Here is a 15,427-nt window from a genome sequence, read left to right as displayed (position 1 = left end):
ATGTGAATAGAAGCAACAAACGTCTATCGTGTCTGCAGGCAGCACGCACGCGCAGGTGACACCGATTGGGAAGACGCATGGCAGCACAGCTCATCCTCTTGTTTTGGTTGGCACAGATAGCAGTATAGCACAAAAGATGACCCGCTGGGACACACTGGTTGAAGTAAAAAGTTTGCATGACAGCATGAGGGGGGCATCTAGCTAGCTATCAAATCTTTTTCACTCAACCGACTACGTTCCACGCGTAGCCATCACTTGAGTTGAAGAAGCTGAGAGACTATTCGGTGAACCAAATAACAAACCTCACGGAAGACTTGCCTTTTTTTAGCAGAACCGATCGAGATGCGCGAGGAGTCGCTCCTTCTCCTCTGCGGGTTGGGGGTAGAGATCCCGTTCGTATGCCTTTAAATTCGGTTTAATTTATTTATTTTTTTATCCGGAACAGTTTCTCCAAAATTCCGAACAACTCCGTGATAGTTTGGCCTAGCACCCCATGCCTTCGTAGGGCGCGCACGGCAGAATGCGGTTCGGAGCCCCGTCCCGAAGCAAAACATCCGGTGCCAACTGCCAAGCGGAGTCCAGCACTCTCCAGCCTACAAACAGAACCCCAGAGGGTATTCCAATTTCCAGCGACGCGGAGCGCGACCCGCTAGTGGTGCCCGGCCACCAAACCGCACGGCACGACCGACAACCTGTCGTCCGGCCGCACCCGCTGCCGCGCGGGCCCCCCGCACCGGCGCCGCCCCAGCTGCACACAACTCACGCGCGCAGCGCATAAAACCACGCGTCGCTGGCCACCCTCCCTTTCAATTCAACTTCTTCGCTTCCACTCCCCACCATTCCGAAAGCTTCCACGCCTTTCCGCCTGCTGCATTCCTCCAGGCTCCGTCCGGCCAGATCCGCGCGCCGAGGGCCTCCTCTCCTCCCTCGGCTCGCGCTCTGGTCGAGGAGGCCGAGGCCGTTGCCGGCGTGCGTGGGTAGCTTCGGCGGGCAGGGAGAGGTAGCAGCAGCAGCTTGCCATGGCGGTGGAGAAGACGCTGCCCGGCGTGAATGCGGGGAGGACCGTGCTGGTCACGGGCGGGGCGGGCTACATCGGCACCCACGCCGTGCTGCAGCTCCTCCTCGCGGGATTCCGCGCCGTCGTCGTCGACAACCTCAACAACTCCTCCGAGCTCGCCGTCCGCCGCGTCGCCGCGCTAGCGGGGGACCACTCGCGCAACCTCTCCTTCCACAAGGTCACGACGAGGCCCCACTCCTCCTCGCCTTCTTTCTTCTTCTTCCCCGTGGTGACGGTCCGTCCCCCCTAGATCTCCGCGGTGTCGTCGTGGGCCTAAATTGGCTGCGCCGCGGTGGATGCGGTCCCCCGTATTTTCCCTTTTCGGGATTATATTATTTCATTCACTGCCAGATTAGCTCTAATAATGTTGAGGTCCTGATTTGGCAGGCGTCTCTTGTGCTGCTTTCCTTTTTTTTTGTGTGTGTGTCGTGTGGGTAGGTCACAATCTGATTCCCCTTGGCTTTTGGTGTTTCAAGTATAGCTACTCACTGCTGTGGTTATTTTTGGGGAATCAATTGCGACACTGTCACATTTCGTGTAGTTAAAGTATTAAATAAAATTTGTTTCACATGGATTACCTATGATTGGACTTTCATCTAGTGCTGCATTGTAGTATTGTTTCCCCCAAACTATGTTTTGGTTGTTTTGTTAGGAGATTTCACAATTTGGGTCTGCATTCTGAGTTTTTTTTAATGATGCTGCGCATTTGTGGATATATGATAAGGTTGTTTCCAACTTATTTACTCGAAGTAGGAAGCAATGCTTCCAATTTACCTTGTCTTAAAGATTGCCAATTGCTGATGATGGTTAATGGGGATTTAACGGAAACTAAAAATGATGATTATTGATAGAAAGGATTTTCATAACGTGGTGTTCTCAAACTTGCCTGGTTTTGTCAGACCATAATGGTGAGATTTGTATTCAAAGGCATTTTTGCTGTAATCAATCACTCGAATGTGAGCGTCTGTGCTCTGCTCCTTGTAAGCCATAGGATGCCCAGATCTACCTTGTCATTCTATTTAAGTAGTTTTAGCTCCATCTTTCGTAGTTTGCAGTTAAGTTCAGAGGGTGGTTGAAGACTAATGATTCAGCTCTGCAAATGTCCAGTTGGCTGCATTGCATGTTAGCAGCTTTGAATTATTTGGCCAGCTCATTCAATTGACCCTTGCCTGCATTGTTAGGTTTGTACAATTGGCATTAGTTTGGGGGTGGGTTGTGGTTGATCCACCCACGATGGGACTGTGGGAGTTGCTGGCTAATTTAAACTAGAGGACAGTTACTACCGGTTTCTCTTTTTTTAAAAGATGAAACTATGCTGTTTCCCTAAAAGCTACAGTTCCAGTTGTCACATATAATATTATTGGTTCAATAAGATTGGCGTACCCAGTGCAGAGAGCTTCCCCCTCAGTGGCAAGCCTTACCCTTGCCTGTGCAATGCGAGGAGACCGCGACTCGAACCCAGGGACCTTCCGATCACAGGCGGTAAGACTCTACCGCTTGCACCAGGCCCACCCTTCTGGTTCAATAAGATTGGTTCCAAAAAAAAATATCCAGTAATACTTATTTTGGGGGAACGTTTGTGTAACACATTTTTACCAATTCACTTCTAAGAAGAAAAAAGTTATGTCTACATTAAGTGACAGTATGTGATTATGTTTCTTGGCTATTCGTGTACTGCTGGTTATGGACAAGGGTTTGCCTCCCTATTTTTAGAAATCTAAAGAAGTAAATTTTGAAAGGAGGCTGTGTGCTGTGTTTGTCAACACAACAATTCAGACCTAAACAGGGACGCAAGTGAGGTTATAGTTATTCAAATATGTTTCAATTTATCTGGAGGATTTGTTCATGTTGAACATACATTAAATTATCTCATGCTTGCTGAGGATCTGGTCTAATAGAAGAACCTGTGCTTTAGCAACCAACCTAATGTGAAGTTTGTGAATACTAAGGCAAAATCAATGGTTCTAATTTGTAAACAAGGAACAAGAGTAGTGTAGATTCGAATTAAGTGTCACTAGTAGAGATTTGTTCCTTATTACTTTGAGGTGCTTTTACTTTAAGATCTAGAACTCCCTTTTTGATGTACGGAAACAGTTTCCATATCTAGAACTTCCTTGTACCATTCCCCATATTCACACAGTTACTATTGGATGTGATGTGTGCATTGGTTGCTCTGTAAAACTGCATCTGTGCACCAGTTTATGCTTGGAGCTTTCTATTTTATTTTGATGTTCCTAGTCTTTAATACGTTTCTATTACAGTGGTTTGCAAAGTGAGTATTTTATGTGCATTATGTGATTTAGTAAAATAGACTTTGCAGCCCTGCAAAATTTTCATTTGAAATGTAACCTGGATTGCTTGGAGGATGAGTAACATGCTTTTATTTGCATTCCTAGCAACCTACTTCAATGTTTTGTTTGTTACAGGCTAGGGTGTCCATGCCTGTCCAAAGTAAAGTATGCTTGCTTACTTGAGAAATTCACATGAGCACCCCTGTTGCTAACTATTAACCAATGGACTTGCCACTTCGTTTCAGCTCTAATGCAGTGTAGTTACTGCTCAAGTATTTGGCTGCTTTGATTGATTTTTCATGCAGGCAGAACGTACCCTCCTCTGATGTTGTTCACTTGTTACAAAACAGCATATAGTGTCTTAACATTTTACTGCATAAATATTCGAACTCTAACATTACTACCTTATTTGATTCTCAGATTGATCTCCGTGACAAGGGAGCACTGGAAATGGTTTTTGCTTCTACAAGGTAGAATCACTGGCTATTCTGCTGTACTGGCTCTGTTCAATTTTCACATCATTATGAATTCCTTTTCGTTTTTGCAAATTTGCATCTAGCATCTTCTTTATTGTTAGACAATTTGCCCTTCAGATTTGATGCTGTCGTCCACTTCGCTGGATTAAAAGCTGTAGGCGAAAGTGTACAGAAGCCATTACTTTATTATGACAACAACGTCATTGGCACGATAAATCTTCTAGAAGTTATGTCTGCTCATGGTTGCAAGAAGGTATCTATCTTTTTTCCCACTATACTTCCACTGGAGTCAGCACTTCAAGTTGCTACTATATCTTTTTTCTGAATTTGTCTGCAGTTGTATGCTAGGTTATTACTTTGATTTAACTATAGGATTGCTTATTATGTTATTTTGTTGACTTGTGTTTTAATTCTGTCTGTGTATTGAAGAATTAACTACTTGAGCTTATATAAGTGATCTTCACATCTATGGTTGGGCTATCGTTGTTTTAATGGTTAGTGATCTTCACGTTAGGTATTACTAGGCCTCTAGGTATTGCATATTTCCATTGTGTGGAAGCTTTCAGTTGCTAATGCATCTTAGTAGCTCATGTTATTACTGAGGTGTCAATGTCATCTGTGTTCTGGTTAACTGTAGTTACTCTGAATGCATGGTGGACAGATGGCAGTGTGGGCATTTCTTTGGACTCATTGGGCATAAGACTTATTTTTCTTTTATTCAAGGTGAACATAGACAGGATGGTTCTGGTTAGAATGAAATGCACAATGGGTCACTAAACTTTTCCCATATTACCATCTGGGTCCATGAACTCTCAAAGTGATCATATAGGTCTTCCAACTTTTCTAGTGGTTCATTCAAAGTGTAAATTCATGTCCAAGATTGGACCCAGAGTGAACTTTGAATGAACCACTTGAAAAGTTGAAGGACCCATATGAACAATTTGAGAGTTCATGGACCTAGATGAGTATGTGGAACCCGCGGTGCATTTCACTCTTCTGGTTACTTCCCGTTGTGCAATAAAATCTCTTGGCATTTCTAGCTGCTAAAGTTTGCTTGTTTGTTGTTATTAATCTACTTGGTGAATTGATCACTGGATGTGGAATGTAGTCAATTAATAGTCACCCTACTTGCACCATCTAACGCCGTCCTTCCTCCTCGCCTCACCTTTTGCTCTGCCTCCCTCTTGAGTCTTGACACATGACCGTGACCGCATCCTCGTCCATCCCGGACAGCCACCTCCACGTCCCCGTGATTTTGGTGGCCACTGGTTGTAGAGGTATGGTTTGGGAGGTTGTGCACCCGGCGGTGGTGGATGGTGTGGGCTGGTGAGGTGGCAGGGGCACTGACCACAGCGGTGGTGTTGTATGGCAGTTCGGGGTTTGGGGATTTTGGTGGCCTCTGGTTGTAGAGGGATGGTTGGGGAGGTCATGGACCCGGCGGTGGTGGCGGATGGTGGGCGGGACGGCGAGGTGGCAGGGGCACTCACCGCAGTGGTGGTGACGGATGTCAGTTTGGCCAGGATGGAGGTGGAAATGTCGTGGTCGGAGTGGTTAGCGCTGGCCATGTTGGAGGGCGGTGGACAGGGAGGGGCAGTCGAGGACACGGGGGAGCGGAGCTATGGCTGGCGCTTGGGTTTTGGTTGCAAGGAAAACTGGCAGTGGTGTGGGTGGTGAAGAAGACTTCTCCGTTTTATCAGTTTCCTTCTGTCTGCTTCGATACTAGTTGGACGGTTAAGAATTAAGATGTCCAGGACGCGGGAACCCCTGGGCACAGTTTTTTCTTTGATTGATCATATTCAATGGTGTCAATATTGTTGTATATGCCTAGGGAATATCTGCTTCCCCTTTTAATACTATTGATTAATTGTATTAACTGTACAATTATTTGCATTTTTGCTTTAAGATACGTTTGATTAGTAATGCTTTGGATTGGCAAATCGATTTGTCATACCACAGACTGGCACTGACATGTTATATCTGCTTTTGTTTTAAAATATTTTAGTTGGTGTTCTCATCATCAGCTGCAGTTTATGGGTCACCCAAAAACTCACCTTGCACAGAAGATTTTCCTCTGACTCCAAACAATCCATATGGCAAAACAAAGGTCTGCTGCCTCCTTTTCCATGTGGAAACCTGCTGAAGTTTGTTAGCTCTCTAAGTTGACCAAAAATTTTCAAATGGTTGCAGCTCGTTGTTGAGGATATTTGCCGTGATATCTACCGTTCAGATCCTGAATGGAAGATCATTTTACTTAGGTACTTCAATCCAGTTGGTGCTCATCCCAGTGGATATCTTGGTGAGGACCCACGAGGAATTCCCAACAATCTTATGCCCTATGTTCAGCAAGTTGCGGTTGGTAGGAGGCCAGCTCTGACAGTTTTAGGAAATGACTATGCGACAAGAGATGGGACTGGGGTAATTCTGTTGCATATGATATGCTCAATTATGTTTTTTTTATACCATTCAAATTGATTAATCTGACGCATTTGAAGGTGGATATTCCGAATAAAACTGTAGTCAATTTTCTGTTAGAACCTAGCAATCTGTGGTAGGTATAGAAGTACTAACAAGAGTTCTAAGAACTGAGCAAAGTCATTCCTGCCTTAATAAACTTGACTAGGTCTGTGTTTATACAACTTGCTGCCTAGTGCATTGACCCACCTCGTTGAAGTTGATCTTCAACTACACAGATGAAGACTTCCTATAATTTACTTTCTTTTTTTCATAGATTGACTATGTTGCATAGTTTTCACCTTTTTCTTTCTCTTCTTTGGCACCCTGCTGTTTATCTGTCTCTATAGTTTTTCCTCTGCACTTTGTATCATTGCTATCTGACTTTTTTTTTATAACTATAATATACCACAGTAGGGGAATTCTGGTACTGTATTTTCCCTTATAAGAAGAAGATTAATTGATTGCTTTGACATTTCCTTCTTTTTCTATGTAGGCCACAAGCTTAACTTGAATTCTAGAACAATATATAACCTACAAAATCTTCTCATTTCAAATCATCTGACTGAAAATTTGGAAGATATTCTTACAATAGAACATATGATACCCAGTGCTTCTTACTTCAGTCAATTTATTTTTACATTGCTTAGAGTTAATGATTTTGGAATCAGATATTTAGGCATATCATTGTGACATCTGTGGTACACATGCGTCGTGGAATCATCCCATCTTTAATCAAACTATCGTCGTATCTTTAATCAGACTATTGTTGTTTTTACAGGTCCGAGATTACATCCATGTTGTTGACCTTGCTGATGGACATATTGCTGCATTGCAGAAGCTTTTTGAGAACTCTAGCATAGGTTAACACTTGACATCAAATGATTGTTGAATTTCTTTCCATCATTTCATGTATACTTAAAAAACCTAGACCAACCTAGGACGAACTAGGTGGCATTTATTAAGAAGAAAATAGATTCCCAAATTCGCCTCAACGAGGACTTGAACCTAGGTGATTTGGGCACACATCAACACCCTCGACCAGCTGAGCTAGCTCAGCTTCCTATTTCTACTTATTTGAATGTGGTAACACTTCTTTGTGTTGTATTTTCGTTAGATCCAGAAATTTTATTTTGTTTCCCTAGGTTTGTTTAACACAAAATGTAGGTTTGTACAAGGCACAGAAATACATACTGTTTGGATACATATACTTTTTACAGCATGCATAACAGATATGCTCATTTTATGCAATTTGCATTTTTTTCAGTAAAATCGAACTTTTGGGATACATGGGCATCTGTCCATATTTTCTATTCTCTCATTTGCGAGGTGCTTAATTCAGTTATGTTTATGCTTTTGAATCTTGTTTTAAAATTTACTATTTGCAGGGTGTGAAGCATACAACCTTGGAACCGGAAGAGGTACATCTGTGCTGGAGATTGTTCAAGCATTCGAGAAGGCTTCTGGGAAGGTATACAAGATAAACAAATTTAGACCTTGCATGATTATTAGCATTTTGCAATGCAGCCTACTTAGGTTTACTGCCTTGATAAGCTTTCGTTTATGCTCCCATGTTGTGATTTATAAGGACATATTTTTGCTACCCTGTAGAAAATCCCTCTGATTTTTGGTGAGAGACGCCCTGGTGATGCAGAGATTCTGTTTTCAGAGACTACTAAAGCAGAGAGGGAGCTTAACTGGAAGTAAGTCATATAACAAGATATAATATATTATCATGACAAAATGGCTTTATTGTATTTTATATGATCAACGTTGTCTTCCTCTAGAGCAAAATACGGTATTGAAGAGATGTGTCGCGACCAATGGAACTGGGCCAGCAAGAACCCTTATGGCTATGGATCGCCGGACTCTACCAAGCAGAATGGTCACCAAACAAATGGATCCGCTGACTCCTCCAAGCAGAATGGCCACCGCACAAACGGTTCAACTGACTCACCCAAGCGGAATGGCCACTATGCCTATGGGTCCGCCGACTCACCCAAGCAGAATGGGCACTATGTTTATGGATCATCAGACTTCAAGCAGAATGGTAATGGCCACCTGCGCTGAGCAGAGCTGTTTGACCTGTGAGCTCCCTGTACATTCGGTCGCGATGTGAGCTCCCTGTAAGGTCTATCGTGAACCCACTATCCGAGATTGATGTGGATCATTGGGTTGACAGGTCATTCAGTATAGAGTCGTTGGCAGCGGAATTCCTGTTTGCTGTGGGTAAAGCCTATCTTCTGCGTTGGTGTTTATTTTTTCCTTGTTGCGATTATGGTGTAGGAATGTGGTCATAGTGTATCAGCTGATTCTATTCTTTCCCTGCTAATTGAACTGCATTACGCTTCATTAAGTTTGGCTGATTACTGTTTAACGGGGAAAAATTGCACCTGTGTACCATTATTTATTTGTACCTGTACTATACTATGTATGAAGGGAGAAGTAGCCTCGCCGCAATAGCTTGATGAATTTAGCTGCAATTACTCCCAGATCCGACTGTTGTTTCATGTGAATGTAAATATGATGTCTCTGCAAACTATGAGCAGATAAAAATGTACGCCTCCCCTCTGTGTACCAGAACGTAGTCCGAACCAATGCATCCTTTTCCTTTTCTATATGCCCTATATGCCGTGCTGGACGACTGCGTTGGTCTTGCTCTGAATCTTGTGTGGATGGAAGGATTATTACGTTGGAAACCATCGTGCCTTGCATGCTAACATTGCATTCTGTGACGGTGTGATGTGTGCAGTTTGTGTCGCGTGTTGTGCAGAGATGGAATCTCTCTTCTCTATCTCTTCTCTACAACTAAAACATTCATAACTATTTCGTCCATAGTTGCGATACCAAAGCCGCTCGCTCCCATGCATCTCCAGGTGCGACATCAAAGCCGCTCGCTTTATTCGGTCCACCCGTGCGGCAACCTCCGTGATCTCCTGCACCTCCAATCAAGCTTCCTCCGATCAGACTCCTTCCAATTCACGACCATCACGCGCAATCCGGAACCCGCTACGATAAAAGGCAACAAAAATCTCACGCCCACTCGGTAACCACCGTCCATACGGCGACACTTCGCGTCGCTCGCTCCCAGGCCTCCGCCGGCACGCGCTCGTGCTGCCCGTACATGCAATCAAAAAGGAAACTACCCGATAAAAAAAAGACTACCCTCATCAACGCAATCAATCCCACCACCAGCGCCCTCAGTACCAATCACGCGAGGATTAATACATGACACGATCACCTCAACCTCGTGCGCAGCCCTCGCCACTTGCCCCGGCCCCCTTGCGCGCGGCCCTCACCTGCAGCCCGCCACTCGTCCTCGACGTTGCGCGTCGCACACGGCGACGGCGCCGATCTGATCGCAGAACCCGCGACGACAACTTCGCTGAGCCGAGGGTGCCCGCTGCCCCGCTGGGACGCGACGACTCGAACGAGCCCTTCAACCCCGCTGATCTGTTCAAGATCGCCGCACACAGATCAACAGCTTCGTCCAGGTGTTTTCCTCTAACTGTCCCTTTGAATTTTATCGGCGGCGGCCTGCAGCAGCCACAGCGGGCGGCCCCCATGATTTGGTCCTGATAAGAACATCACGGGGGGCAGTTCCACGGAGAGGACGTTTACTCCACTACGTTTACGTACGCGTCCAACAAGCTCCGAGTATCTCAGATCGGATGACGATCGAAGACTCCTTTGGACGCCGGTGATAATCAGCGCCGCCCGCGCCCACAATCAATGTAAGTGCAATGCCATAACGTGATCCGAGAAAAAATTAGAAGGACCTGCTGACAACAATAGATAGCAAGGGAGGGTTCCAGTTGAAAAAAGTTCTAGAGAGAAAGAAAAATAGAAAAGGACTGGATTGATTCCAAAATAGTTCAGGGTTCCTAATGCAAAATTCCTATTAGCTTTTTCTAATATACAACTAAAAAGAACAAAAGTAAGACAATTTTTTAGTGCGACATTTTTTTTGGTCGGCCTTCCCTCCCTTGCAATACCGCGGCTCAGATAGTCAGGTACGCCTCACGCAAGGAAACCTCGCGCAAATGCCTCGCCATCTCGGGAAGGAAACCTCGCGGCCTCGCCATCTCACGAAGGAAACATTGCACCTCTCCATCTCGGGAAGGAAATCTTGTAGCCTCCCTCATCTTGTGACTCATCCATCTCGGGCGACAGTCATCACCATCGCGCGTGAAAGGATTAAGATGCCCAAGAGGGGGAGTGAATTGGACTAATTCTAATTTTTTTTACAATAATTAAATTCTACGGTTAGCCTAATTAACCCCTTGTGCCTAAAAAAGTGTTTCTATCAATCTAACGCACAAAGGACTTGCAACCTATGTTCCAAACTTACTCTAGCATAGCAATTCTATGAATGTAAAAACAAGTATTGAATTGCTTAAAGTCAATGCTTAAAGTAAAAGCTCAAAGTAAATAGGGAGAGAGAGGAACGCGGCGATGTTTTGCCGAGGTATCGGAGAGTCGCCACTCCCCACTAGTCCTCGTTGGAGCACCCGTGCAAGGGTGTAGCTCCCCCTTGATCCGCTCAAGGATCAAGTGCTCTCTACGGGTTGATTCTTTGACACTCCGTCGCGGTGAATCACCCAAAACTGCTCACAACTTGAGTTGGGTCACCCACAAGCTCCGCCGGGTGATTACCAAGCTCCAAATCACCACCAAGCCGTCTAGGTGATGGCGATCACCAAGAGTAACAAGCATGAACTCTCACTTGACCACTCGAAGCCTAATGAGAACGGTGGATGCACACTTTGATACTCTTGATCCACTAATGAGGCTACTCTCTTGGATTCACGAATCTCAATTACCTCACTAGGACCTTGCCCTTCTTGGCATTCACAAACGTGTTTCTTAGCTGTTGGAATGAGCAAAAGTAACTCCACACGCGAGTGGAGCTTCTATTTATAAGGCAGCCTGAAAAACGAACCGTTATGTGCCTCTGCGGGGTGACCGGACGTTCCGGTCATGTTGACCGGACGCTCTGATCAGTTCAACCCACACACCAGTGTTTAAATGTTGATCGGACACTGGCAGGGTCTGATCACCACTGACCGAACGCGTCCGGCCGTATTAAACCCTCACTGGAACCTTACTATACTCAACCGGACGCTGGATCCTCAGGGTCCGGTCAGTATTGACCGGACGCGTCCGGTCGTAGATTCACTCTTCTGGAACCTTACTGGAGTCGACCGGACACTGGTCCTCAGCGTCCGGTCACTTGACCACTCAGCGTCCGGTCGCACCGAACGCAATCACCTTGGTCAAATGAACTGACCGGACCCTGCGGCCAGCGTTCGGTCGCACCGAAGCCAGCGTCCGGTCGGTATTTGACCCTCCATTCACTTCCAACTCTCGAACATATGTGAATAAAGTTTGCTCCATAGGATCATAGGGCTGTTGTGGAGCTACCTAGTGCTAGTTTTAACAAGTATGCACCACACCTAACTCACTAGACTCATCTAGGTCAAGCTACCCGTCCATACCCTCTTAATAGTATGGCCAAAGGGAAAACAAGGTCCTAAACTACTCTAAGTGTCACTCTAACTCTAATCGACACTTAGAACTAGTCATCCTTAACTTTGTCGTCCATCCTTTAAAAACCGAAACGATTTTCATCGTAGGGGCATGACCACTTTGATTGCCCAATTGATCTCAATTACCATGACCTAACTTAATTACCTCTGTAAAACATACGTTAGTCATAGTAATCTTGTATTGTCATTAATCACCGAAACCCAGCAAGGGGCCTAGATGCTTTCAGCGCGGCCTCCTTCATCCTCGCTCATCGGGCAGGCACCCGGTGATGGTGTTCTACCATGACGGCGCGTTCGTGATTGAGTCGGCGTTCACGCCACTGTACCACGCGTACCTGAATGGGGGTGGCGGCAAAGGCGCACGTGGTGGCAGTGTCCGTGGAGTACCGCCTGGCGCCGGAGCATCGGATGCCGACGGCGTACGACAACTCATGGTAAGCGCTCAACTGGGTGGCCCAGAACGCCACGTCCGGGCTGGAGCCGTGGCTGCGGGACCAGGCCAACCTATCCTGGCTCTTCGTCGCCGGGGACAGTGCCGGCGCCAACATCGCGCACAAATGGCCATGCGCGCGGGGGGCACGGAGAAGGGCGGGCGGCGACTGGACGGTGGCGTAGCCATCATGGGGCTCCTGTTCCTGTAACCTTACTTCTAGGGAAGTAGCAGTGGCCGGGGAGACGACGGACCCAGCGAGGTGGCACCAGTACGAGGCGACATGGTCCTTCATCTGCGGCGGCCTCAGGAGGAGAAGGGTTCATGGTGCGCATGCTCGACGATTACGGGGAGATGTGGGAGGCCGTGGAAGACATCAGCGACGCCGCCGTGCTCGTGGCCACATCCACCTGGTTGTGTTCCACGATGAGGCCCAACACCGTGTACTATGCCATGGCGTGGGTGTGGGCATACAGCCTCGCGGGCGCATCGAGGTCGTGGAGGTGCTCCTGACCACCAATAGGTACAGGGCGCCGTGCTTCTAGTTAGCGGTGGTGTACTCGCAGCGGCGCCCCCGACGGTTGTGACTCGTGAAGTCGTGATGCAACCAAATCCAGTTGCTTGCTGCATTGGAATGCTTAGTTTGTGTCGGGTGCTCTATCAGTATGGGTTTCAGTGTAGATGTACTGTACATCATCATCACCATACTATTGAGTGGTTTTTTAGTGGTGCATCCTTTGTTTCAGGATTTGAATTCGTCAAGACAAACTTGACAGATAGTGAAGCAGCAAACAATTTGGGTCTTGTAGTCATTCACGAATTCGCAAACCTAGTAAGTTCACTTGCATCTTAGAGTAACTTCATTTTTAGGTCTTCCTAGATCTACCACGGCTCCTTTCCGACAAATTCAATTTTGCACTTTTGTTACTTGAAGTTATTCCTTTCAATCTTGCATGCATATTTCCGTCTACCACTATATGTTGGTCATCAATCTATGATATACTTGCTTGCATCACCGTGTGTTGGACATCTACACTGTTTTTCACCATGAGATAGTAGTAGAAAATTGAGCAGTAGCAGTTGGAATCTTTGTCAGCGGATGGTAATTCAATATCACGTTGTGGTCTGATATATAGTAAAAAATTGAACAGTAGCAGTTGAAGTCATCGAAACTCTAAAAACTCCTTTTATATAATTGTAGACTTTATTAATATCTAATTTTCATTATGGTTTTAGTCATCTAATCATGACACTATGGAATACTAAGTAGAATTAGCCAACCAATAGTACACATAGTGCAACAAGTTCACCTCGTAGAACTATTGAGAGACTACATTCTTAACTGTACAATATATTTCATGAAGACTTATATAATATTGATATTGATGTTACCAACATCATCATAGTATATCTTTTAGATAACAGACACACTCTCCCCGTTACAACTCACGGGCATTTACCTATATTTCATAAAATGCCTCTACAAATTAAGTTACTTATTTTATATTGATTATATTCTATACACTAAAATGATAGATTGTTCGATCTTCTTATCTTTTGTTGTTCGTTCAACACTCTATATTTTATAGATTTGGTCAAGTGCCATCCAAGTTTAAGTAAAATTTCACAAGAGACTTGAATTAAGGTTATTCAAGAGTGCATGCTTGGTTCAATGATTTACAAATTCTTGATGCAGAGCTAACAACTAAAGCAACAAATTCTTGTGCCGAGCTAACCATAAAAGCAAAGAGCAAGCAGAGATAAGGGTTAAAGCAAAGAATTCCTGTGCCGAGCAAACCATTAAATTAAGCAGCAAGCTTGTGCTTCAACAAGTTCTAATGCGGAGCTAACCGAGTTCTCCAGTGTTGAATCAGTGTTTTCCAATCCTTTATATACCATAAGTAGTCTGTATTATCGCTTGGTTCAGTAATAAATTGCAACAAGTTATCAATATAATTTATTTTGGTTTAGTTAAACTTGTAATGATGATCCATTCTGCAACTATTGTCGTGATAAATATATCTTTGTTTATTCAGAATGAGCTTAGTTTACTTGTAGTACTAAATAATTTTCTGCCACCTCCGGTGTTTGGAGCTGATACAAGTACGCCATCGACTCCATCTCAAACATAGCAAAGGTGATTCATCTCTTCTCATGCGCTTTGTTTATTTATAGAATTAAGTCCATTGTACAAGTGCAGATACTAAATAATTTGTAGGGAAGGCGTCGGCACCGCCGTCTCACGAGATCCTGTGTGAGTGCCGTCACCACCGCGGCATGCGCACGCCGCTGCTGCCCACGCTGCTCCTCGCGCCGTGCCTGACGCCGTCGCCTCGCGCTGCCACTATGGTTAGGTTTTGGGGCATGGGTGACGGGCGGTGACGGTGGAGTGTGGGAGACGGGGTAGGCGAAGGGACGAGTAGGAGGACTGGAGGAGGAGATGCGCGCCGTGGCAGGAGGCAGAGCTCGGCGGAGCATGCCCAAGGGACAAGCGGGTTCTGTACGATTCACGACTGCCATGCGTGGGGCTTAATGGGCATGACCCGAACTGATTTGCAATCGGACGGTTCATATATTTAGTTGGCTTGATCCGACGGTCCATGTGATTTTTAGCTATATATTCCTTGTTAGATTTACATTTCAAGAACTTGTTTATATTTACTCGAATATTATATTTAAGTTTACATATACGGCAGCTTGTGCATAGCATTTGTGAGCCTGCGACATCGAGCTCTCCGTGACTATACGGCCTGTTCGCTAGTTGGTTTCTGGGCTGGTTTGGGCTGGCTAGTGCTGGTTTATTGTGAGAGGAAAACACTGTTGGCAGGCTGGTTTGGGCTGGCTGAAACCAACAAGCGAACATGCTGTATGTTAATTTCACGAACTTTGCCTTTTGGATTAATTGTCATTTTAACATCGGTATTTAATTTTATAGTATTGTTATCTTATCGTACGATCCATGTGTTTTTAGTATAAAAGTTTAGCTGTCCCGTAGTAACACACGGGCACGAACCTAGTAAAAGGAAAAGGGTGAAAGCCTCAAGATTCTGGTGTCTGCTTAAATTCCTGTGGTTTGCCCGTCTTCTTTCTTTCATGATAAAGTATTACAAAGAGAGCATGAGAGATTCAAAGCTAGTGCCATCAGTCCGGTACCTAACTTTAGCGGGACGACA

At 45.3% G+C, this 15,427-nt stretch overlaps 1 protein-coding gene and 1 long non-coding RNA gene across 3 annotated transcripts; both read left to right on the top strand.

The window, feature by feature from the left end:
- The first annotated feature begins 801 nt into the window (after window positions 1-801).
- Window positions 802-8,747, top strand: LOC136499105 (UDP-glucose 4-epimerase 2). Its single transcript, XM_066494800.1, has 9 exons — window positions 802-1,235; window positions 3,769-3,818; window positions 3,942-4,077; window positions 5,827-5,928; window positions 6,012-6,239; window positions 7,057-7,138; window positions 7,664-7,746; window positions 7,887-7,978; window positions 8,063-8,747. Exons 1-9 carry the CDS (start codon window positions 1,020-1,022, stop codon window positions 8,343-8,345), a joined length of 1,272 nt encoding a protein of 423 aa, XP_066350897.1. The 5' UTR covers window positions 802-1,019; the 3' UTR covers window positions 8,346-8,747.
- A 608-nt stretch (window positions 8,748-9,355) lies between these two features.
- LOC136501770 (uncharacterized) lies at window positions 9,356-14,951 on the top strand. 2 transcript variants are annotated; one of them, XR_010770367.1, is made up of 4 exons: window positions 9,356-10,009; window positions 13,001-13,086; window positions 14,359-14,391; window positions 14,473-14,951. It is a non-coding gene; the product is annotated as an uncharacterized lncRNA (long non-coding RNA). The 2 variants fall into 2 exon arrangements; XR_010770368.1 differs by lacking the exon at window positions 13,001-13,086.
- Window positions 14,952-15,427: the final 476 nt, after the last annotated feature.

The sequence above is a fragment of the Miscanthus floridulus genome, chromosome 13, assembly GCF_019320115.1.
Source record: "Miscanthus floridulus cultivar M001 chromosome 13, ASM1932011v1, whole genome shotgun sequence".
NCBI lineage: Eukaryota > Viridiplantae > Streptophyta > Magnoliopsida > Poales > Poaceae > Miscanthus > Miscanthus floridulus.
Note: the sequence above shows the minus strand (reverse complement) of the source record. Positions and strands in the feature narration are given on the sequence as shown.

Coding starts and splice junctions, on each gene's coding strand:
- LOC136499105 (XM_066494800.1), top strand. CDS start 1,020: ATGGCGGTGGAGAAGACGCTGCCCGGCGTGAATGCGGGGAGGACCGTG. Junction 7,139..7,663: donor TTTTGAGAACTCTAGCATAG/GTTAACACTTGA, acceptor TACTATTTGCAG/GGTGTGAAGCATACAACCTT. Junction 7,747..7,886: donor TCGAGAAGGCTTCTGGGAAG/GTATACAAGATA, acceptor GCTACCCTGTAG/AAAATCCCTCTGATTTTTGG.